Source organism: Suricata suricatta, chromosome 17, assembly GCF_006229205.1.
Source record: "Suricata suricatta isolate VVHF042 chromosome 17, meerkat_22Aug2017_6uvM2_HiC, whole genome shotgun sequence".
NCBI classification, from domain to species: domain Eukaryota; kingdom Metazoa; phylum Chordata; class Mammalia; order Carnivora; family Herpestidae; genus Suricata; species Suricata suricatta.
The window spans coordinates 13,538,095-13,563,843 of NC_043716.1; the positions used below are offsets into that span (position 1 = coordinate 13,538,095).

General features: G+C 47.9%; 1 protein-coding gene across 4 annotated transcripts in view; it reads left to right on the forward strand.

Moving 5' to 3' along the window:
• Positions 1-25,749, forward strand: part of SMG6 (SMG6 nonsense mediated mRNA decay factor) — a 226,143-nt gene that overhangs the window by 183,768 nt on the left and 16,626 nt on the right. For all 4 annotated transcript variants that reach the window (XM_029927433.1, XM_029927432.1, XM_029927430.1 and 1 more), the window contains 2 exons: positions 19,973-20,149; positions 23,913-24,059. In XM_029927433.1, coding sequence (XP_029783293.1) covers positions 19,973-20,149; positions 23,913-24,059 — 324 coding nt within the window. The remainder of the gene's footprint in view (positions 1-19,972; positions 20,150-23,912; positions 24,060-25,749) is intronic.

A 25,749-nucleotide genomic window follows, 5' to 3' on the forward strand; every position in this document is an offset into this window, starting at 1 on the left:
TACAGCTGAGAGCTAAACCCCTGTTTTCTGTGGTAGACAAGGTTTCTTAACTTAGCGTTCTTGTTTTGGGTTGTTTGCCTCTTTTAGAAGCCAACCTCAGCTTTGCCTTTCTTCTGCCTCATGTGGGCACCCACAGCAATCATAAGCCAGCAACTGCTCGGTTCTTCTGATATCCTGGTGGGATCTAGCTGTGGCCCTTCGAAGTGTACCACGACCCACCTTGGCTCTGGTCCTCATTGCTCCAAGATGAGGACATTTAACGGGGCACTGCTGCCAACGTCTCATCTGCATACTTATCAGACAGGCAGAGGATTGAACATCAGCTATGCTTTTCCTCATTCCAGTCCCATCTGTCGTTTGTCTTGCAGAAAATTCTTCATACTTCCTGGTATGTGATTGCCTCAGTCTGATATGTGCATGTCAGTGGAAATCTGGAAGGATGGACAAAATATTTAGAAGCATCTACTTAAAGCCATTCTAATTACAAGCCAGTGCTAGTTTTTTTAAATAAGTTTTTGGCCTTCCAAGTCGAATACTTTGAAAGTCATATTCATTTTATTAAGGTGAGCATTGTTCTTAAAATATACTTGCATGTATTTAGATGTATGTGTCACTTAATACTTCATAACAAGTAGCTATATTACTCCTCTGTAAAATTCAGGAAGAAACAATCCAGTGATTCACTAAGATGTCTCTTAAGTCTTTCTGTGTTGGGGTTTCCCCCACCCCTACAGCCTTCATGTGAGTAGCCCAAAGATTCAGTAAGCTGCACTGAGAAAGATGAAGGCAATGTCAGATATCCAGCACGGGGTAGGAATGGTTGTTTTGGAACTCAAGAGTTTCAGATGATCTGCCTGTGTGCCTTTATTTGATAAAAAGTTACATGGATCTCTTGCCAGCGGGGTAAAAGACACTGGCCCTGGGATGAGGGAGACCCAGAATCTTGTGTTCTTGCAGAGCCAGAGCCCTTGCCCAAGCCAGCTAGTGGAGATGCAGCTGGGGGGGCGGTTCCTGTGTAACTCTTGCACTGATTAGAATCCTCAGGAATTGGTATGTAAATAGGGACATACAGCCAGAAGCTTGGGGCTCATCACACCTGGCTCTTTTTGTTTACTCATCTTGCTTTTTAATGTAGCAAAAGTATGTAGATAGTACTAAGTTTTATTTGTTACATTCCAGTGGGGGAAAACACAGAAGTTTTTTAATTTTTACATTGTAATTCAAATACAAGCGCTCGGAACTGACCCTCCAGTGATAGTTTTTGAAAAGGAAAGCAGTAATAGGATATTTAACTAGGAAGACCCTGTACTTCAATTGTAAAGGTATCTTCTTTCTCCAAGAATTAGGCCTGATTAGGGTTCACATCCACTAATACTGAGTGAGAGAGGGTAAATCACAACTAAAAACCTTGGCACTTATATAAGAAATTTAAATAACAGGCAGACATATAGAGATTCGTAAATATGTGCTTTGTGCCAGCAAAACCGCAGAGAAGATACTGCATTTGTGGTCCAGGGAAGTTAAATATTTGTGGTCAACTTAAAATTCAACATAAAACTCTCATCTGTGATGGAAACCATCCAGAAACTGCATGGAGGGCGTGCAAGTTGCATAAACTCGCAAAGGCCTTTCCTCTCTCTACCCTGCGTGGCTGGCAAGCCCTTCTGAGGCATCTCCGCCTTGTGGCTCACCCCTTCACATCTGCTTTAATGGCACTTTTTCCAGAAGCCTTTCCCTGTTCATCTTCTATAAAATGGCAGTCTTCTGCCCACCCTGTTGCTCTGCCCCTCTTCCCATACATAGTTTTTTCTGTAGGACTTCCCACTTACTTGTCCTGTGTTTATTTGCTTATTTGTTCCCCAGTCTCACAAGAACGTTAAGCTCATGACAGCAAGAATATTGTTTTATTCATTGATGTATACCTTATGTCTTGAATAAGGCTGGCACACATAGCAGGTGCTTAACTAATATTCATTGAATGAATTCAGTGGAATATCTTAAAATGTAGCAAAAATGTTATACCCTGCCCCTAGTAGAGGGCACTTTTACACAGCGGAACCTCAGACTGAGATCAGCCTGAAACACCGCCCTGTATCTTTCTCTTCTGTGGGAGCTGCATATTGTCCCTGATGGAGACCAGTACTCGCTGGCGATGGCTGAGCCTTCAGATATACAAGTGCCTCTTGCCATGTTACCTGGGTTACCCTTAGAGATGAAATTAACACAATTTACTGCTTCTGTAAAAAATGTTACAGTGTTTGTTTCTGGGCTTCACATTTGTTGAAGACCCTCCTGATGTTGATTTACTCTGGCAAAAGTAAGCTAGAGAAAATACTAAGAAAATCAGGAGCGCCTGGGTGGCTCAGTCAGTTAAACTTCTGACTCTGTTTCGGCTCAGGTCATGATCTGGCGGTTCATGAGTTTGAGTCCCATGTTGGGCTCAGCACTGACCATGGAGCCTCTCTGCCCCTCCCCTGCTCACATGCTTTCTCTCTCTCCCTCTTCCCCTCTCTCTTTCTCTAGATAAATAAATAAATAATCAGAAGAGAAAGTACACTTATAGTACCATATACTGTATTTGTTGGGAAAAATCTGCATATAAGTGGACCCGTATAGCTCAAACCTGTAGCGTTCAGGGATTATAGTTTATGATTGTTTGCATGTCTATGTGTGTGCTTCAGAAATAGCACTGTTTCTGGGCAGCATGCAGACCGGAGCACATACTACACTTCATTATCTTCTGTAATATGTAAATGCAGCTTCTTTTGCCCAATCGTCTTGTCATTTGCGACCATGCCTGGTTGAGGGGTCTCTTGTTGCTGACTACTCCCAGGCCTGACGGACTTGACTAACAAACAGCTGTTTTCTCCAATCTGCTCTGTGTTGCTTCCTTTTCTAGGTTTTTTAGTCTTCCCAACACAGAGAAACTCTGTTGCAATAAACATGTAAAGTTTTCTGGATGTGATCCAAAACTTTATTATTGATGATCTTTAGCATTTGTTATGGAATGTGTTTCACAAATGATGTTGATGATCTCTGAGATATACTGTTAGGTTTTTTTAAATGGCAAAGTACATCACCATTTATATACATGTATTTATAAGAAGAATCGGGAGAGCCCACAGTTAATCATATGGGGGTGTGCATACACGTATCTCTGAAGGACACACCAGAAGCTGGCACAGGGCTAGGGAGCAGAGGCTCTAGAAATCAGAATGAGAAGATTTTGTTTTTAAAGTTCAGCCTATTTTACTCTTTGTTTTTACTGTGTGCCATGTATTTACACATAACTAAGCAGCTGCAGTTTGGCTTGGTCCTTGAAGCAAAGGTGCCACCGTGTCCTCAGTGCCTCCTAGAAGATGCTCTCATTGAGCTTCTCTTCTGCTTTGTCAGCAGCAGGAGTGACTTTAGTCTAAATAACAAAATTTATTGACAGCTTTTATTTCTGTGTTGTCAGTTTTTATAAAGTTGAAACTGTGGGGGCTTCCCTAGTACAGGCTGGTACAGAACTTTGGTCTGGCTTACCAGTGTGAAGCAATGAAACTGTACTTCAAAGTTCAGTGGACCATTGAACAACACAGGCCTTGGGGTGCTGATCCCCTGCGCAGTTGAAAATATGCATAAAACTTGGCTCCCCAGGGGCACTGGGTGGCTCAGTCAGTTAAGCATCTGACTTCAGCTCAGGTCATGATCTTATGGTTTGTGAGTTTGAGCCCTGCATCGGGCTCTGTGCTGACAGCTCAGAACCTGGAGCCTGCTTCAGATTTTGTGTCTCCCTCTCTCTCTCTCTGCCCCTCTGCCACTCATGCTCTGTCTCTGTCTCTGTCAAAAAGATATAAGCATTAAAAAAAAAACCTCTTGGTTCCCCAGAAACTTTACTAATAGCTCATTGGAGATCAGAAACCTTACCAATAATATAAACAGTCGATTGACATATATTTTATATGTTATATTTATTATGTACTGTATTCTGATGATCAAGTAAGCTAGAGAAAAAAATATTAAGAAAATCATAAGGAACCATATATACCATATATGTAAACTAACTAGAATTTAAATAAAAACTTGAAATAAGTAAGAAAAAAACATAAGAGAAAATACAGTACTGTACTGTATTTATCAGAAAAAATCTGCGTATAAGTGGATCCCACGCAGTTTGAACCTGTGTTGTTCAAGGGTCAACTGCAGTCTGTGACTGTTGGCATGTCTTTCTGTATGCGTGCTTTAGAGGCAGGATACGCAGCATTCATAGGGAATGGCTTGTGACCCCCAAACCTGTTCTTAGTCCAATGACTTGGAAATATTTAGTAAAGAATCAGAAATACATTCTGACAGCAGCTTTTTGGACTCTTTTACAAATGCTTTAAGGATATACTACATAGGCTTGGTGATCAGATATGAGTCAGCTGAGATACCATCAATTTCAATGCCGTTTTGCCAGAATGACCTGCAGAAAAACAAATGTCCCTGAATTAGTTGGAGGTCATAGTCTTCATTCTCTTCTGGTCATAAGAAAACTCCATATAAGTTGTTTATTTTGTCCAGGCTTAGGTTTACTCTCTGTAAAATGGGGGTGACAGTAATCTGTCCCTTCATGATATCTCATTAAGGATTAAATGAAATATTGTAAGTGAAAATGTCTAGATTTTGAAAACAAAAGTCTCTTGATTTATATATTCTTCATAGTGAGTGTAGAGGCAGTTAAGAAGACTTCAAATGAATGACCAGTTACACTTTGGTCCCACACCAGATTCCCATGTCGATTCCAGATCATCCTGCGGTCGCTGTTGCTGGTTTCTGTAATTCATAAAGATTCCCTCAGAACCTCCACTGTCTCCATTTTCTACCTTTCACCCATTGCCATTATCTTACAATGCTAAATTAGGCAGGATTCCAAAGGCAAGGCACATGTCCTTACAGTTGAGTTATCCCAGCATCCTCCTATATGGAAACCCTCAAGTTGAGGGTATGTGAGCCCTTCAGAAACCAGCAAAACACTTTGAAAAGAAAATCATGCTGTCCTGGGTGTTCCAGAGCTTCCCATGCTGGCCCCCTTCCGGCATCATTCCTTTCTGCAATCCCACCCCATTCTCAGCCCTGGCACATAGTCTCATGAACATGCCACCTGCCTTTCTCTCTCTCTCTCTCTCTCTCTCTCTCCGCCCCCCCCATCCTTTGTCTGCTCAGTTTATTTTTTCCACATCCTCACCCTCATCTAGTTCCAAGCTAAATAACCCTCACAGATGGCTGTTTAAGAACACAGGACAGTGAACTGGGGTCCAGAAGAAGCTGCCAAAGCCCAAGGCTGCCCTTCCTACAGAGGTCCAAGACAACTTTGTCATCATCTGCTTAGAAGTCTATGGACAGCGAGCAGAAAGGCTGGCAGGTTGGATGGTGGAATATCTCTTTAACAGTATAATCCTCCAGCAGCTAGCAACTAGTTCTCACTTAGATTTACAAGTCAGAACCTGGAGCCGGATACATTGCATACTCCATTTTCCACAGAAGACAGAGCACTTTGTAGTTGGCATTTCTCCCCTGCTTTTTTACAGCATGGAAACCCAACAGGAAATGGCAGTCCCATTTGTGTTTTGGATCGTGGTTTGAGTCCTTACTGAACCTCTTTGTGAACTCCTGGAGAGGTCTAGACCCCTGCCCTGCCTGACCTGAAGGGCAGTATTCCCAGCTGTCAGCACATCCTTGGGAAGAGGGTGAACTTCAGACGCCTGTTAGAAATCCTGCAGATGAGAGGAGACCCAGAATTTCACTATTTCTTTCCTGTCGGCAAGGACATGTACGTTTCCTGTCTGCCTTGTCATCAGCTTTGGAACACTGTTCTCCTGCCTCCCCTCATGCATGCAGTGGTCTGTAAGCTTCTGCCCCCATTCATTATCCCAGCGCCCTCCTTCCCTCTGTCCTAATTCAGATGGGCCTGGTTCATTTTGCCTTCATGACAAGATGGCCTTTTCCTCATCCTCACAGTTATTCCTGTGGGACTTAAAACCTCTCTGATCATGGCCTTCCTCTCTTTTCCCTTCCTTCTCTCTCCCCCTCTAATTGTACCCTTTGTCAGTTCCTCTGAGGTCACTGAGGAAGGGCATTCTGTGCCGGTTGCCACTTTAGGAGTCTCTTTTTCCTCAGTAAGCAGAGTTCCCTTGAGACCTCTTCCCTTCGTCCCGTGAAAGCCACGTTGGAGGCTTCTCTGCCTCAGCTCAGGCATAATGGGGCAGGGGACAATGGCATGTGTGGAGGGTCCCAGCTAGACAAAGGCAAGTTAACTCTTAGCCAGAGAGCAGACAGCTGAGGAAGCCTCCCCTGAAAAGAAGAGAGAAGACAAGGAAAGACAAAATTCTGTGGCAGGGAGGTACTCCCTGAGAACTCAGTCAGAAATCAGCATCTCCTCCTGAAGCCTGATCTTTCTCCTGAGAACCAAACTATTGTTCTTCCTCTTCTCTGCCTTCATGTCTGGCTCCAAGATCAAGAGCTGCCAGGTGAACCCTGTTGCTTGCATAGTAAAAAGTGTCTCAGACTAATGGATTTGTGGAGCCAGGGGGTGCCAGGTGGAAGGCGATGACTTTGATTTCCTGTTTCTTGTCCCCTTGCTCCCTGATGGACTTGCCTCTTTAAGGTCCATCCAGAGTTCAAGACTATGTGCTGCAGACAACCTGGGGACGCTCATATATAGATCTTAACTTGGCACCCAGCAGTGACTAGTTTCGCATATCTGTTCATTTCATCAACTGATTAGCTAAGGTCTTGCCCCTACTGTGTCCAGAGAAATGAAATTAATCTGAAAGCTAGAACTCCTATTATGGAGAAATGCTGAGAAATTTTAAATTTCATTACCTTTGTTCTTGCCCACGGCTTAGCCAAGCATCCATTTGGTTTGTGTTCATCTGAATGCAGCCTTATCAGAACTGTTTCTTTTGTCCTGGTGATGGGCCTTTGGGTTGCTGCTGAGTGGGATTGCGGGGTGGGAGGCATCCTTTAGTGAAAAGGACCTGAGCTTAAATCCTCTTCCCCAAAAGCCTCATTTCCTTCCGAAGAGGCTACGAAGTATAACAAACACAGACTTTGGAGTAACACGAATCTGGGTTCAAATCCGAGCTTCAGTTTCCTCTTCCTCTTTATGTCTCAAAGGTTTACTGTGATAGTCAAATGAAATAACATCATGCCTGGCAGCCAGCAGTTACCAGTTCATCTCCACCACAGCTTTCCCAGTACAATGGGATATTTCAGCCACTGAGAAGCTGTGAGCAGTGAAAATTGCAGAGGAAGTAAAATGCTGACTTGTTCTACATGTTGCTACCCTGAACCTCCCTAATGGGTTTCTTGCATGCTCATGAGTTTTTGTTTCTAAAATGTGCCCTGCCCTGAGTTTGTATTCTGATCTCCAGAGACCACTTCTTACCTCTTTGCCCCTTGGCTTTTCTTAAGGGGCCCTTCTTGGCTTTGGATCTGGCGAGAAGCTAGCCAGAAAGCTTGCCCTCAGCCTCCTATGGGGAGGCTCACAGTTTTGGCTCATACCCTCCAAGTGGCCTGGAGAGAGCTACAGGGTGTCGATGGCCATGGGAAAGAAATGGCTCACGAAAAGATCACGGTGTGTGAGCCAGCAGCTCCCCACTGCCTGCTGGAGCACGCTCAGTGAGGCCGCTGACAAGAGTCTTCAGAACACTAAACAGGTGATTAAAACATCAGTGTAAGTCTTTCCAAACTTCACAGAAAGCCAAAAACTTAGTTTGGAGACCAACAGAAATTTTCCACTCTGGAGCTTTATAAACTGGTCTGCTCTTTCTTCCTCTGCTGTGGCCAGAGGGGAGCTCTGTGCTAATGATTCCATAAAACCCTCCAAGTCTTCCTGAGTGGCTTATCATATGAGAAGAACCGATACCACCTTTTTCCATCATGAATTGTCTCTAGCCTCTCACTGTTAGTTCAGATTCTGAAGCCTCAGCCCTTCTGAGAAGGCCAAGCCCAGCTCTTGGCACTGACCCCTGTGACAGAGCTGAACTCCAGCATCAAGGTCAGTGGCAGAACTGTCTTTCCTCTCCTCCTTTCCAAGATGACTGCCCAGAATCATAGAAACATTTAAGAATAGAAAGAGACCTTCAGAATCATCTGCATTTTGCAAACAAGGTTCAGTGATTTAGCCAAGATCACATAAGTTAGGAAAGCATGAAGTGAACTTTCCTCTGGACCCTGCTCTCCCCAGACTCATGCCATGTCAGCCTCCTGTGGGAAGAGTGCCCGAAGGAGGTCAGTCTTCAAGCAGTGAGCAGCCAGAGACTGCCCACTTTGAGTTTCTGTACTAAATCAGACTTTTCCCCTCGTGGGGATTGTGAGAATCTCTTCCTGAAGCACAGGTAAACGTTCTGGATTCATGGAGAACTGTGGCCAGTTGAAACACTGGTTAAGAGCAGAGGCACACGGGTCGGGGGTGCGGAGGAAATAGAGGATGGGGATTAAAGAGTACACTTACCATGAGGAGGCCTGAATAACGTACATAGTATTGGTGAAGTACTGTATTGTACACCTAAAACTAATGTAACATTGTATGTTAACTATATAGTAATTAAAATTAAAACCTTAATTAAAAGAAAAAAAGAGCAGAGGCACATTTTAGTTCCTCCATTTACTAGTTGTATAACCTTGAGCAAGTTACCTCTCTGTGCCTTGGTTTCCTCATCTGTGAAATGGAGATGATGACAGCACCTACTTCATGGGGTTGTGAATTGGAGGTATTTGGCACCGTGCCTGGCACATGGCCGCCGTTCACGAAGTGTTAGCTGGAGCTGTTACCGGTGAACAAAGCACATGGCAGGCTTTGTTGTTACGGCGAAATCCCTGTGGCAGAAAGTGGTCCCGGGAAGTGGCTCTGGTGAGGTGGCATGGACACGAGTCTAGGAACTCCTTGCATCTGGCTTCAGGTCTCATTTCATTCACTCAAGTTTCAGTTTCTTCTTCTCTATAATCATTACCTGAATGTAGTACTAACTGCTTCAGGGGCACCTGGCTGGCTCAGTTGGAGGAACGTGCGACTCTTGATCTCAGGGTTGTGAATGTGGAGATTACTTGAAAGTAAAATCATTAAATAATAATAACAATACCAATAATATCAATAACAACAACAACAACTGCTTCAGGAGCACCTGGGAGGCTCAGTCAAGTTAAGCGTCCAACTCTTGATTTTGGCTCAGGTCATGATCTCATGCTTCGTGGGAACTTCATGTAGTCTTCCATCCTTTAAAGCACTGATTCTCAAACTTCAGTGTTTAGTAAGTACCTGGAACACTTATTTAGAGTACGCATTCCAAGCCCCTATCCCTAGAAATACAAATGTAGTCCAAAGTGGAATCCAGAGGTGTGCATTTTTAACAAACACTATGTAATTCTGATGTAGCTGGGGTTTTTTTTGTTGTTGTTTATTTATTTTTGAGAGAGAGAGACAGAGCAGGAGCTGGGGAGGGGCAGAGAGAGAGAGAGAAACAGGATCCAAAGTACGTTCTAGGCTCCGGGCTATCAGCACAGAGCCCAACACTCGAACCCATGAACCACGGGATCATGACCTGAGCCAGTCAGACCCTTAACTAACTGAGCCACCCAGGTGCCCAAGATACAGGTGTTTTTTAAAATGCTTTTAGGGGCACCTAGGTGGCTTGGTCAGTTAAGCGTCTGACTTCGGATCAGGTCATGATCTCATGGTTCATGGGTTCGAGCCCCGCATCAGTTCTGTGGTGACCACTAGCTCAGAGCCTGGAGCCTGCTTCAGATTCTGTCTCTTTCTCTCTCTGCCCCTCCCCTCTTTACGCTCTGTCTCTCAAAAATAAATGTAAAAAAAAATTTTTTTTAATGCTATCAGTGTTGATACCTGGGTGGCTCAGCCTGTTAAGGGTCCGACTGGCTCAGGTCATGATCTCATGGTTTAGGAGTTCGAGTCTCACATCAGGTGAACTCTAGCCCTGCTTTGGGTGAGCCCCACTTCTCTCTCTTTCTCCTGCTTTCCGTCTCTCTGCCCGTCACTCACTTGCTCGCTCTCTTTCTCTCTCTCTCTCTTAAAAAATGCTTTTTAGTGTTTAGAGATATAGAAAAGGGAACTGATATTTATTGAATTTCTCCTGCATCCCAAATATTTACTTTACTTATACCTTATCTCGAACTGTGGATAGACTTTCGTTAGTTAGCTTTAGCTAGCCAAGCTTATCTCCAGCTATGAGACATGGGCCATGTGTCTCAGGACTCTGGGTAGAATCTGAAAATTCACCTTAAAGTGGCCTTCTACCTCAGCCCTAATCTCAGAATTTCTGTGTGCCATATTTTTAATATGCCATGTGGATTCTTGAGATATGGCTGCAGTTTTGTTTGTTTGTTTGTTTGTTTTAGGGCATGGCATTGGTGCTTTGAAGAACGTAAGGCTCACCTCTTGCTGAGGTGTATTATACCTTGTTCTAGGGCCACAGTCTCCAGCTAAGACAAGGCAAAACGTGCCCAGAGCTTGGCTTGTGGTGGTATCTTATTTCAAACCCAAAACTCCAAAGGCAGCCTGTCAAAAGAGAGTACCTGTCTTTCACTGAGCCCAAACCTCCCTGGGGAGCACTATCCAAAGCAGAAAATAGCATCTCTGAGTCTGTCCAGAGTGTCTGTGCTGCACAGCACAGGGAGCATGAGCCACATGCCATACAGTGTGGCTGCCCCTCTGTGACCGTGTCCTCCACACTGCCCATGTACCCTGTGTGTGTTAGATGCTGCAGATACATTTTCTTTAAGTATACACACACGCATGTGTGTGTGTACAAATTACAGTGCCAACCTTCAAGAATCTTACTTAGAAAACAGGACAGACTGATGAGAGACAGAAATTGAGAAGCATTAACACATCAACAGATCACATCTGTAGATGTCATGAATTTTCAGGTGACAAATGTAGGATCCAAATAAAAATTGATAGAAGTAAATTACAAGGTGAAATCAAATAGGAATAAAAGTAGAGCCCTACGTTATCCAAAAAGTCAGCTGCACATAGTGAGTAGCATGCAGCACAGTCGTAAATACATGGGGGTTTTGTATATAGCATGGGGAGGCCTCAGTGAAGGAATGTTGAAAAGGGAATCATGGACGACTTGCACTTAGTGGGAGGAGAGATTATTTAGCCGTTTATGTGGAAACACTTTGGGGATTTGTTGATTAAAAAGCTCACAATGCGTCCTTAGCTCAAGGTAGTGAACAGCAAAACCAGTACAGTTTCGGCCTCAATTCATAGAACCGAAGTATCCAGAACGGAACAAGGAGATGTTCCATCTGTTCTCACACGTGGGCACTCGCTCTCAGAGACACATTAGTCTCAGTGAAAGTCCCAGTGAAAGAATAAGCAGGATGTTGAGGAGACAGTTGAAGTGAGGAGCAGTTGAAGGAAGTGGAGCTGTTCAGCCTGCGGAAGGTGTAATACAGTTGACCTCAAATCATTCGAGGCCAGTCAGGTAAAAGCAGAATGTGGGGTTTTTTTGTGTGGCCCCAGGGAACAGAATTAGAAGCTCTGGGAGGCAGATTTGGGCTTTAAAGAGATAGACGTTTCTACCAATTAGAAAAGTCCAAAAATGGAATGGGCTCCGGAGTAGAAAGTGAAGCCCCTTGTAGAGTCAGAATAGTTAACAGACCTTTCATGTAGCGTGGTCAAGGCTGGAAGATAACAGGAAAAACAAAGAAATCCATTTAGTAGGTAACCATGAAAATTACTTACACATTTCTTAAGCATTTAATGGTTTTAAAAGCTTCCCCATGGTCTTGAATCCTCTCCACTTGAAATACACAGGAAAGGGTTGGATCACCGGGGGATGATGTGGAGGAGGTTCTAGCTGTGGTCACATGGCTCTGATTCCCAGGAACTCTCTTTGTGGAAGCAGTACACATGCGAGGGCTGCCAGTGAGGTCGGAGAAGGTGAATGGAGTGTTGGCCTCGGCTACAGGTGTTGAAGGGCCTGTGGACTTGGAAGAGTTAGTGTTGGTTACTGTGGAATCCCTCTCTAGACGGAAATTTCCATGAGGTCAAGGATGGCATCTGCCTTGTTCTCTCTTATGTGCCTAAGATGTCTAACATAGTCCCCATCGCATAGTAGAGCCTTAGGAAAAATCTGGGGGCACTGGGCTGGAACATTGGATAAGACTTCTTAAGAAAGACTTTTTATCAAACATAAAGGAAGGTGAGGGAATGAACTGATTGAATAAAGGCAAAGCCTCAGAGGTGCAAAAGGGGGCAAATAGCATCTGGGGGGAATATCAAACAGGGTTGCTGGGGCCTTGAATTGAGGATTAGGGAATAATAGCAAGAAGGGAGAGTGGTGATCTATAGTGGGGAGGGGCAAGTGGGTGGTAGAGCGCTCAGACAAGTCATGGCAAGAGTTAAGAGAGATTGGGATTTCATCTTGTAGCAAAGCTGAGCCCAAGGGAATTAATTCTCCATTCCGACTTCCTGGGGACCCGTCACCTAAAAGGGATAAAGGAACAGTGTGCCAGGTCTTTACAAGGAGCTCTTCTCCTGGGGCTGTTTCTTCTTCCTCGAGAAAAGAGGAATGAGGATTCTGCCAACCTGCCTGCTCTAGGTCATAGGGCCAGGGTCATGTATTTTTCTCTTGGTACCGGGAGTCTTCCATATACCTGATCTGAATGTGCCCCGCCACCCACTGGAGCCACCCGGGACTTTGTTTTCTACTGAATCCTCAGGGCCTGGAATAGTGCCTAATGCACATAGTAGGCATTTAGTAAATATTTGTTGAATTGACTGTTGAAGAAGTGTGTCAAATGCTGCCGATGTCTCAGAGAGGGTATTCTCCCACACACACGTAAAAAAAACTAGGAACAAATTTGGTGAAGGAGCCTGAACACAGATGTAAAGAGTGGTCTCCTGATCCTGGCCATTTGGAAGCAAATAAGAATGTATGTAGCTCAGGGTAACTAGAGCCCAAGATACAGTGCTCCTAGCCCAGAACTAACTGGCAATGTAGAAACAGGCTGCATGCGGAGATTTGCAGACTGAGACAGACATGAGGACTTTCATCCCCAGGGGCTGAGCTTGTAGCCTCCCCTGCTGGTTCAGTAAGTGAGGGCCCCAGCGCCTGTGCTCCAGGTTCAGATCAGCTGAAGCCAGCCAGACCTGAAAGGCTTGTGTTGGCAGTGCCAGTATCCGCCCCTGAGTCCTGACAGTGTGGGTGGCTGCTCTCTGAGCACTCTGCAGGGGAAGCGGATTGGACTGCAGCCCAAGCTACTGCTGCCTGTAGTTTGCTGTCTGCAACAGGCTCATGTCGAGAATGCACCTTGCTCATACAGCCAGAGCTCAGAGCTCTAGAAGAGAATAGTTTCTTTCCACGAGGGAACCATTCAAGAAGAGCAAGCTGTACTTTACATGGGAAAATCCAGACTCCTCTCTCTGACTTTGTTCAGAATTCCAAGCTCAGGAAATTCAGGTGGGTAGAAAATGCCACATTGGGGATTTTCGCATCATTTCTTTTGTATTCAGAGATCCAGCTGGGTCTCATTTAAGGAGGACATTGCTAAAAAGACAAAGCCACCACACAACCCTAGTGTGAAGGGGCTAGAGGCACAAGGCAATCATGATATTCAGTACAGGATTTTACTTCTGTTGTGTGCATGAATGCCATGTTTGTCCTAAAGCCCAGGTCCTTGAGGCCTCTCTATAGAGAGTCCCACAGAATTCATGTCTAAGGTTACACCTAGGAATCTTTTTGGAAGATAGGAGGAGGGACAGCTAGTAGAGACCTGGCCTTGCCCCCACCAAGTGGCCTACCCCGCAGCCTGATTCCAGCACCTCAGTTCTCTGAATAAGATATTCCAGACGCCTCAACAGCCAGGTAAGCATTCCAGAGGAGTGCCACCCCCATGCTTCCTTCTTCATTACCTGAGGGGTCTGGCTTCCACGCACCTCTGAGCAGAGTGAGGCAGTTAGGAAGAAAGAAAAGAATAGCCATTCATTAACTGAGCACTTGGCCCATTCACCTCGCTAAATGTTTGATATGTATTATCCTTTTTAAACCTCCGAACAACTTGAACAAACAGAGCCTCAGAGATGCTAAGTAACTAGTCTGTAGACACACAGCTAGGAAGTTGTAGTTAAGACAAGTCTCTCTGACTGTGAAGCCCAGGCGCTTGATCAACCCCCTTTATTGCCTCAACTTGCCTCTTTCCAGAATGGACCCATTGTTTCTCAGTGCCAGTGTATGCTCCCTAATTGTGTTTCCTCGACTCTCCAGGGTAAACATAATCTCTGACCCAGTAGCCAAGTACCTGTACCTTTTGGAATAAACAGTAAAACTGTTAGGGTGGCCTCTTCCCTCTCCCCGAAGTCTTCTACCTAACCATTTTCCAGTTCCCACCCATCCCTCTCTAGGAGACTTAGGGGCAGTGCAGTGGTGCAAGCGCATGCACACACAGTAGATGTGGGTGAGGCGAGCGGCTGGCAAACCACCCTGAACAGGCATCTGTGTGTTGTCAGCTGATGGCTAGTGCCCCCACCGTTACCTCCACTGTGAAAAAAACACAGCTGTTGGGACTAGACATGTGGAATAGTGTGACTGCTGTGGTTGGTTGACGATGTTAACATCTCATCTTGTGATTCATTGACCTCTCAACTAACACGGACTAACCACATAGGACTAAGAAGTGCTGGGTCTGGACACTGGGATGGAAAGTGGCTGCAGGAGAGGCCTACATTTAGCTGCATCGCATAGAAATGGGGGCCCGCTGCAGCAGGGATGGGGAAACAGCGAAGTGCTGAATGAGTCCCTTGACAATACGCCCAGGGGTTGTCAGGTTATGCGTTTAGCATGGGGACCATGCCTCTTCTCCCTCTGTCCCCTTTGTCATTCAGCACCAGCACACGTTCTTCTTTTCTCTCCCCTTTGACCCACCACTGTCTCTCCTGGTCCAGTACCACCTCCTTCTCATTCAGGTAGGCTGTGAATGTCCATCTCCCCATCGCAAGCTACTCCCTGTGTCTTCAGAGTGAATGTACCAGTTATGGCCAGTTCCCTCCTGCCTCTGGAGTCCACTCCCTGCTGGAAACCCCTCCCTCTAGGAATGTGAATGAACCACTTCCTCTGTCCTCCCAGCTCCAGAGGATTCCCTGTGTCTGCACTTTCATTGGCAGGCCTCCTCGTAGGCTGACCCACCCTTGGCCACTGCCGAATTGTCGTTCCCACCCTGCAGTCTCCTGTGAGGGTGAGTCGGGAGTAACCGGAGGCTCTCAGTTAGTGAAAACACTTTAGTCTGACTTTAGCTTCTTGTAACCAGTCCTGTAGGCTTGCCTTATTAAAGATGATAATTAACCCATTGCTAATGACCTCAGAAGCCAGCCAAGCTGCCTATATTCACCAGCCTTGGCGGTGGATTTGCCGGCTATTTTAAGCTTTCTTAATAATCTCCGCAAGACTTCACTTTGCTGTCTGCATCTTATTTGCTCTAAGGACATTCTGTAAAATTAACAAGCTATAAAATTTGATTGAAAGTTTCAACAAATGTGAGAATAATTGGCTCCATTTAGAGAAACAAGAAAAACAACCTGTAAACTTCAGTTTGTAGAGGAAAACCCATGTGATTTTTTTTCTCTTTAACCAGAGGAGCAGTAGCAAGCAGGACTTTTTAAGACCAGAAAAAAATAGAACTGGCTGATAGTACAGGTTTAAATTCTGATTCCCCCAAACCAAAGCTCAGAAAAAGAAATTTTACAAAATCTAACCAGCCACTGTTGTGCTTCTGCCTTCCAAGGGGCCCTTTGGAGACAACAGGGACCCCAATAAGGATGGAGTGAATGCCTCACTGCCTAGAACTTGCATCCAGAGGCCTGGTTCTCAGAGCTTTCTTGGCTACATGGGCGCAGAGAAGGGAGGAGTGTTCTCCCTTCCCTGTGGCAGCTCTGAGGTGTTAAGTCTTGCAACTCAGAGTACATCAGTCTGTGGTACCTGGTGCTCAGTTCCTTTTCTGTCTCTCTCCCTCCCCCGCCGTCCATAAGATAGCTTAGGTCTCTTTTTCTGTTCTTCCAGGGCATCTCTGCCCACGCTGGGCTTGTCTCCTGCTGAGTGGCTGTAGAGAGTTTCCAGAGAATTCCACCCCTTGCTTATCAACCGCCCCACCTAAGGTCCCCAGACCAGTAGCTCGATCTGCCTTCCTTTTTCTCTCTTGACCTAGAGGTTTCTTCCTGCTTTCCATATAGCTCCGAGCTCCAGTTACCCCATACATGCTTACATTACACCTCTGAGGAACTGAGCCTGGGACGGGACAGGCTGCTATGTGGCCTTGCCACATCTCGCGTTCAGTCCTCCTTTCTGCTTGGTTCTTTGCGTGTGGACCTGATCCAGTGATAACTGGAGCCCTGAAGCTAGAGGTTTCGGTTCCCACTGGTGGGGCACGCTGCCTCAGATGGTTTTCAGGGGAACGGAAAGGGGCTTTCTCTAGGTGCCTTTCTTTCAGCTGTTCCCTGACCTGAAGCCCCAGTTTTCTTTTCAAAGCTGACTAGTGATTTGTGTGAGACACTTTGTCCGTCAACGTTGGAGTTCCTGGTAATCTCCTACATGGTGAGTCTCCCTCCAGAAGGGCCAGGACTGCTACTGAGAAGGTGCTGGGTCCCAGGTTCCCTGGGGTAGTCCCTGGCCAGCAGCCCTTACACTTACCTCTAGCCGCTTAATGGCCCAGGAAGGAGGCCTCTCCTGCCCAGCTCTGTCTCCTCTAGAGAATCTAGTTTGCCCAGAGCTGCAATGTACAGGCCACTTACATTCTGTGCTTTTCATTGATATAGAATGGAAAATGTACTCATGAACAGAGCTGTTGTGAGGATTATGTCACAGACTTCAGTTGGACTCCTTCCTCTCCAAGCAGGGAGCCCAGCTTTAACCCCTGTCCTACCAGGAAGTCCTCCTTGGCCAGCCAAAGATCATCTTGGAGTTGGCTCTTTATGGGTGATTCAAAGGGCTTCTTCCATCATGGTGTCCCTTATTAACCATAGTTAAACTTTTCCCCCAGTTCAAGTGCTGGAGTCTTTGGGAGAATATTCCCATAAGCCTCTTGAAGACTACAGGACCCAGAGAACTGTGGTCCTCATCCTGCTGGACTCATTTCTTCTGCCTTAAAGCAGAATGCTTTACCAGATAGGCCAGAGAGCTGGAGACAGAAGTTTCTCTATGACCCTGGGCAAGCCCTTAGACTTTCTCTCAGTTCCCCCATCTACTAAATAGCTAGGAGCCTATTTCTCACTCACTTTGGAAACCTAAGGAGATGGCAGAACCTTGGCTGTCCTCCCTGCTAGTTGAATTGCAAAGGAGGGAGTTTGGAATTCCTAAAGGCTAGGTGGCTTTTCTCTCTGCAAACACCTAGAATTCTCTTTAGATCTCTTAGTGGCACCTCAGAGACCCCACCGGACCAAAGCCCTTTGGAGAACCAGCCAGGAGTACCCTTGCTCTAGGGAAGGAACTAACGGCCATAGCAGACAAAAATCACCAAAGAAGCCAAAGAAGCCTTATTCCTTCTAAACATTGGGGTGACAATCAAAAGGGGGGGGACACTCCTTTTTGCTTTTGTGTCCTTGTGAATGATGATCCCCACTAATCCCCAAAGGATATGCTGCAGACAGGCTCAGGATGTCTGCATCCCTGGGGCCTTCGCTGTGCCCTGGAAATCCCCATCTCGGGAGTCCTACATCCACAGTGTGCCCTTTCTCCCTCTTGGCCACGAGTCACACTTCTTCCCGAGCCTTTAAGCATGCCACCGAGCTTGTGCTGTAAACAGCAGGAACTCTCCTCGCTGCCCATCAGCGGGCGCACACAGCCACGGACGCTCTATCCTCTTCTGGGCACATTTCTACTGCACAGTCAGCAAGAGTGCCGGCATACTTCTTACCATCCAGGTGAGGCCAAAGACCATGGCGAGCTTTTCCTCTGTCTTGCTCTCACCCCTTTACCCCCACCTCCTCTCCATTCACTAGTAGCAGCCTCACACTGAAAAGGAAAGTCCTGGACCCATTACATAATTCTCCATAGTGCAAGCAGTAGCTGGGGCATAAGGTCAGAGGTCATGGTGGGGTCAGGTGGCTGACACACACTGTAACGACAAGGTGGTTAAAATTAGACCACAGAGAGGAAACTGGCAGTCTTGTGGAAATGCAGAAGTTTCCTCTGCAAGTGAGAGGCTGGGGATGCAGGGAGGCCACTGTGCGTGCTGCCTGCCAGGCCATTACTCATTGCAGCTCTGTTCTTTAATGCTTTTTAGCCCCTGCTTCTGTATTCCTAGCCTTTCTCATGACATGTGTGAACAAACACACGCAATGGAACCTATGGTTATCTGCCCCAGCTCAAGCCCAGGACCTGGCACCCCAGGCTCAAGATGGCTGCCCTTTGCTAAGCTTTCTCTGAGTGGCTGAGCACCTGTTAGGTCAGCTTCTTAGGTGGAGGTGGTCAAGGGGCTTAGCCTGGGATTCAGGCCTATAATGCTAGCAGGGCCATTGGTGAGGGTGAGCAGGGGCCACTCCTAGGTTTGGCTGGGAGAGGCAGTAGAGGATAGAGTCACAGAGCTGGAGTCACAGTTGACTAGTGTGTGCTGCACTTGCCCTGGCCAGCCAGCTGGCACAGTAGTGCTCAGCTCCACAGAGTCCTAAAAGACTTGGATCACACCTCCGTCGTGCTCCCCTGTGCCTATCAGTCCTTTCTGTGAGCCTCCTGTGTGCCCCACTTGCCCTCAGCAGCCCTTGGTACAGAAGCACGAAAAGTGCAGGATGTGTCCTTTGCTACCAGGGGGGTTGTTGTCCACATGAGGGGCATACGCACCTGTGAAGCAATTAGCAAACTACCAAAACCAGTCTCCAGGCTTGCACTTTACTATGTGATACCAATGAGAGGTCCCTCTCCCAGTCCGGAGCGGGAAAGCATGGTGGGGGCACTCTACAGGGGCTAAGGTGAGCGCTGATGAGGCAGCAATGGCCTTCACCAGTTTCCAAGCTCCAGACCAAGCAGGGCGCCTTTCTTGGTTAGTGCCCTGCCATACAGAGGAAAGGACCCCAGCGGCCAGAGATGAAGAGCAGAGCATGTGAGGGGCCAGCAGTGCAGCCGGCTTTGTGTACAGGTGAGGACACACCTGTGTGGTCTCACAAAAGAAGGACTGACCCCAGCAGAGTGACTATGGAAACTTCATCTGAGACACTTACAAATTTGACGATTGCTCAAGATATTGAATTTCATTTCGGCTAAATCAGCCCCAGCTACTCTGACAGCTCTGGCTTATGTGCTGATGCGGCCACATGGGAGCAGGATGGCGTGGACCGCTGGAGGAGCCGAGCTGTGGGGAGCACCCCTACCTGCTTTGCCTGTCTCCCTTCTCCTGACAACAATTTCCTGCCTGACCCCAGTCTCTTGAGCATGAGAAGCTCTTCGGTGGAGCAGGAACCTGTCAGGGGAAGCCAGGGAAGTGATGGAGCTGAAACGAAACAGCCAAGAAAGGCCTCATCATTCATTTTACGCTCAGGCTAGAAGTGCTCCTCTTGGGAGCCGAGAGAGAGGGGAGCCAGGAGGTGAATGGAGTGGCAGTGAGGGTACCAGGAAGCTGTATTCTGTGAAAGCCAGTGTTCCATGCTCCATCCTTCCTTCTATTGATTAAATACTAAACTTAGAAGAATTTAGTTTATTCTTTTTTTATATCAGGACCTCAGTAGAAGAAAGGCAAAAGCCTAGAGGGCCCCTGTCTGCTCCGCCCGAGATTACCTAAGGAGAGGTAGTGGTCCTTCAGAGGACCTTGGCCCTCACCCCCCTTGTCCTGCCCTCCACCACAGTCTCCGACACGCTCGACGTCCTGTCGTTCATCCCGCAGCCTTGTCCAGTAACTTTGCCACGCTTCTCACGTGCCCCTCTGCCAGCAAACAGTGCCTGTCATTTTCATCTTCCCTTTCAGAAAATGCTGTTTTGCTTCTCTCCCTCTCGCCCTGTAGGTTATTGCAGCCGACTGCAAAAGGGTCACAGTGCTGAAGTATTTTCTGGAAGCCCTTTGTGGACAAGAAGAGCCTCTGCTGGCATTCAAGGGTGGAAAATATGTGTCAGTGGCACCCGTCCCAGACACCATGGGAAAGGAAATGGGAAGCCAAGAGGGAAAACAACTGGAAGATGAGGTACTATGCGGGGAGAGCCCGCTGTGGCAGAGGGAAGGCTCCCCTCCCCGCCCCCAGCCCTGCTCTGCCCATGCCTGCTGCTCCTACCCTGGTTATTTATAACCGCTCAGAGCAGTATGGATGTGGACGTGACCAGCCAACTTCTCAAGAGTGCACTCTACTGGTGCCCCTTCCTGCCAGTCCCACCCCAGTGTCTCCATCTCACTCTGCTACGAGTTCCAGATGCTTCTTTTTAATGTTGCATTGGAGGAGAAGGGAGGGAAAGAAAGAGTTTAATAATGTGCAGCTCGGGAGGCTTAGGAAAGGGAGTGGAGGGGGTGTTAGGGTTCAGGCTGAGGATCAAGTTTATAGATGTGCGGAGCTCAGCGCAGCACAGGCCTGAACTCCAGCCTCCAGCACACGTACAGGAAGAGCTGACATTGCTGGCCCCGTGTGGAAAATCACCCCCTCCCCCGGCCTACTCTCCCTCGCTCCCTCGCTCCCTCCCTCCCTCCTGCACATCCTGATGTGATTAAGGAATTCTCCTCTTGTTTGTTTGCCCTTGGTTGTTCCTGTAGCCCTTGCTTCACTCCAGACCATGTGTATATGTGTGTGTGTGTGTGTGTGTGTGTGTGTGTGTGTGCGTGTACACACCCCTGCTAGGCCCCCCACCGATTGCCCTCCTATCCACGTATGTATCTTCCTGAGGGTGATTGTTGTCACCGGTCTGTATGTGCTGGGTTTGTGTGTCAGTTTAAATTGAACTCCCCCACCGGCTGCCCTGCAGGCTGTAGGTTCTGAGTCAGTGTGAGGTTGTGATGGTGCCGGCATATGCATGCGTTTCCTATCACTGCCAGCTGCCCTGCTGTATGTCTGGGTGTGGGGAATTCTGTCTGGGTGTATACACGCACACAGCCCGCTTTTGCCTGAAGGTTGACTCTCTTTTATCTTTAGCATTAAAGACTGAGGAGACTTAGGTGGGAAGAAACGTGGGACTTCAAGAAGGGACGGAAGTGATTCTAGCCAGAGGCCAGGTCACCCGTAGGCCAACACAGTCATTTGGCCCACAGCAGTCTCAAGCGCCTGGTGGAGCAGGGTGGGGTGCAGGGATGAAATCAGCAACAGGCCAGGGAAGCCAGATGTCAGCTGGAAGCTGTCGTTTGTGATCTGAAGCAGTGATAGAGTGGCCACCTTTGGTTCAGAGTCCAGGGTAGCGGAGTCTTGGACTGGCTTCCTTAGAATAGCTGGAGAACCCCACCCCACCCCTGATGACACAGGGCTCGGCTTCCAGGACAGAGGTGGTTCCAGGGATAAAGCCGAGTCCATGATTCCAGATTCCAGATGAAACCTGGGCAGGGAATAACGGGAAGGAATGAGCTGTCAGTATGGGAGGGGGCGGTGGGGTTGCTAAAGCGGTCAGGGTGCCCAGGCCTGAGGCGGGACAGAGCCTGCCACCCAAGCCCCGGGTGCCATGCAGGGAAGCGTGGGTGGGGCGGCGCCTCAGCCGGCTGTCTCAGCCACACTCCCAGCCGAGGCCGGCGGTGGAAAGTAAGCAAGGCCCGCTGTCCAGGACTGCCATGAGAGATGTCCTCTGGGCGGTGGAATACCAAATCCAGTGAGGCAGGGGAGGCCTAGGGGAAGGGCGCAATGTAAAAGCCAAGGAGGGCCGCCTCCACTCTTACAAGGCTCTCCAGGCCCAGTGCTTGGCTGTGCCACTCTCTTTCTCTCCCTCTGAGGCTTATTGACCAGACAAAGGTTGTGACCCACACCGTGCTGCCCACTTCTTCCTTTTCCCACGAGCCTCCTGGGTTCCTTTATGTTAGTGGCCCCTGGGAAACCCTGCTTACCCTGGTCTGTGTAATTTCATAACCCCACACTTCCTCGTTTGCTGTGAGAGCTGAGTGAACCTCAGACAAGCCTCACTGACCCCCTTTTGACCTCAGTCAAGCTTACTCCAAGCCCCATGATAACCCTGTGGATCTCTGATCAGAGCAGGCAGAGGCAGTGTCCCCCCAACAGGCTAGTCAGCCATCCTGTCCCACTGACTCTGGTCCAGGTTAACCCCACGCACAAGGAAGCAAATGTGTAGACAGAGCCTTCCTTCCTCCTCCTGGCCTGGGCCTCCTGGAAATGAATAGCCTGTGGGTCGTCAGATGCATGGTGACTGTGGACAGCATCCCAGACCCCTGAGACTTCTTGTACAGTGGCAGTTCTAGCCCAATCCTGAGACCCCTATCTCTCCCTAAACTGCAAGACTGAGTCACTGAAGCTGCTTGGGGGAGGGAGAAGAGGACGGTGCTTCCTTGTCTCCTCAGACACCATCCTTCATGAGCAGAGGAGAGTCCCGTTCCTTAGGGATGCTACCCAAACACCTGTTTTCCCACCCCTAGATTCTTCTCCCAAGACAAAGTACCACCTACTCACCCACACACTGTACCAACCACTTTCTAATGGATCCCAAAGAATCCATCAGAATATCATGTGAGACCGACAGAGGAGAGAGCAAGACTCTACCCAACCAGTCCCAGGTGGGCTTATTATTGGAAGCCTGCAAAGCTGAGCCCCTCAGGGCTGGTCTGGCCTTACTCTCTAGATTCAAGACCCCAACCTTGTTGGTAAGAGCACATACTTTGGAGTCAGACCCACTGGGATTTGAATCTCTGATCTGCCACTTACTACCTTTGACCTTGAACAAATTGTTGAACTCTCTAAACCTCAGTGTGTTCATTTATAAAGTAGGGATGAGAGTGACACCTATTTCACAGTCCATCGTGAGTATTAAATGAGTTGATACATGAAAAACACTTAGTATAGTTTTCTGACCAACGATAAGCATTCAGTAAATGGTAGCTGTTATTGTCATAATCATTGTCATTATTATCATCTAGTTAGAAACACAAGAATCTTCTCCTACTAAATCACTCCCTGTTACCCACACTAATACTGTCCCTCAGAGGACGCTCCCTTGGGCAGCTGCATGTTCTCTGCTGACCAAGGTCAGAAGTGAGAGGGTGAGAAATGGAGCCTGGGACCACCCGGGGAGTGGGGGCTTCTGAGAGCTGAGGCTGCAGGCGGGGAGGGGCCATCCCTGGGGAAGGCTCCACTAGCCTGGCAGGAGGCTCCTGAAGCTAGCCAGCCATCTTCTAGCCTAGCCCAGACCCTGAGAGGGTAGCCGAGCAAGGTCATGTCATGTGAATTCCTGTAATGGGGCTCAACAACCCCCACACCGCCAGGCTGTGGTCTTAAAAAGAAACCAGGGCAAGGTCTGCCGAGCTGCAGCATCTGCTCCCTGAAGCCATCTGGGGGCAGGGAAGCTTCTATGCCTAACTCCCAGCTCTTGGCCAGAATTGATGCCTATCAGATCAGTAGCAGGAATTAGATCTAAATTGAGTGGTTCAGCTTTCTCTTGTTTTCCCCTTTGGTAATTTCAAAAGGAAAATAGGTTCTAAGCAAGACGTGGTGAGTGTGTGCATAAGAGAATGGAGAGCTGTGTATATAAGCCTGGGAGTGTGTGTATGTATGAGTCACCTCTGCTGTGGACACACGACTCTCCAAGAGGAAAGTGCCTGCAGTGCAAAAGGGAGCAGTTGCTGACGGGAGAGGTGGCAGCTCTGTCTATTCCCTCTGTGCCTGAGCTGAGGGAGGCACACACCTTGGGGTCCTTTGTAAGGAAAGTCCATTCTTTCCATGGAGCTGGGAGTGCTGGAAGGACAGAAGGGTGGGGCTGGTAAGGGCCATGGACTCACAGTCTCCTCTCTCCCCTGGTCTGCTCCACCGCCCAAAGGAGGAGGACGTGGTGATTGAAGACTTTGAGGAAGATTCAGAGGCCGAAGGCAGCGGGGGTGAGGATGACATCAGGGAACTTCGGGCCAAGAAGCTGGCTCTGGCCAGGCAGATAGCCGAGCAGCAGCGTCGCCAAGAAAAGATCCAGGTGGGGCCTGGGGGGCCTGGGGAGGTGATTCCCATCAGGGTGGTGGCTGTGTGGGGCATGAGAGGGCATGTGAGTCATGAGTAGGGATAAGAAGGACCCTCTCAGGAAGAGACTGTCTTGCAGTGTCCTTCCTTGTTCCACCCAGTTTCTTTCTCCATCACCAAATTCTGGTAGCGCTTTTGGTGCCTGGAGTCTTAACTCCTTGTGGATTCAAGGCAGAAACAGGTTCTTCTCAGAGAATCTGATGAAAGCTTCTTCTCCACTGATGACCTGTGACTGCACACCCACACATGTACGATCTCCCACACAATCTCAGGGGTTTCAGAGTCCCCCTAAACCTTATCCAGACACTCCTGAAGGGGTCATAGATGCTCTGTTGAGACACTTCTTCTCAGGGAAGAAAGAGAATGTCACAGGCCACAGTCTGCTTATCTGGATTCCCAGTGTAATGGCTGAGCCCCTCTGGGCAAGACACTCTCAACCCTCCCAGAAACAAACTACTTCATCTCCGTACGCGGTTCCTCCACCATCAGCTCTGCTGTGTACCCATACCTCCACTTGCAGATTTTTCTCTATGGCTCTCATGAGTGTGTCCTTTTACAGTGTATAAGCTCACTTCCTCTTATCTAGGGCTCAGGGCAGACAGAGAAGAGCCAGTCATGCTCCTCCCTATAAAGACTGTAAGCATGGGGAAGCATCGGGCCTCTTTAGGAATGTCTCATTTCCAGTCCTCTCTTCAGCTGCCCCGTGCCTTTGAAACAGGGCTTAATGCTTCGTGGTCAGGCAGACCTGATCACATTCAGGGCCCCACCACATACTGGCCTTGTGACTTTGGGGACATTGTTTAACACCTAATTCCCCATCTGTAAAACGTAAATGGTAGTAGCACCTACCTCCTAGAATTGCTGTGAGGCCTGTACAGGAACCAGTGCATGTAGAGCGTGTAACACAATGAATGGCATACAGTGTGTGCTCCGTAAGTGGTCACTGTGGTTTGATATTTGTCTAAACACCAACCAGAACTCTGCCCTGGGAAGGGGAATGAATACCAGTTAGGATCCATTGTTCTTGAGATTTTCATGTCCCCTTGCCGGTTGGAATCAAGTGTGTGATACCTCCTGCCAAGTCATCATCATGGTGTGGCCGCCTCCTCAGCCCTTCTGGGGTCTGTGTGTAGCCCTCTGCTGTGGCCTGCAAAGCAACTTCATCCTCAGGCTGTCTGTCTTCCTGTTCTGTGGTTATTTTCTTCCTCACCATCACTCTTCCCAAAGGTTCTGTCTGTACTCGCCGCCTCCATGCCTTGACCCTCAACCCAGCAGTTACGGAAACTGTGGTGTCAGAAGTCACCACGTACTTGTCTTCATTGAGTCTCGATTCCCACTGTAGTTGATGTCCCTGTAGCTTTGGGCCCTGAAACCCCCTTCCTGCAGCCACAGACGAGCACAAGTGAGCCCTCGTCTTCTCCCCTGTTGGCCACACCTCCCTCCTAGGCCTCCTCACCACCGTTCTCTTCTGGGTCTTGTCCTTCCTTTTTGTCACTTTTTAGTCTCAGTGTGCAGAGTTGGCACTCAGCAAATGTTTCTTCAGTGACCTAATAGACAGTAGCAACTAGAGAATCCTCTTAAATTCCTCGCTGGCTTTTAACCCCTTCTGTCTGATTACTTATCTGGCCCTGTCTCTTCACTCGCTA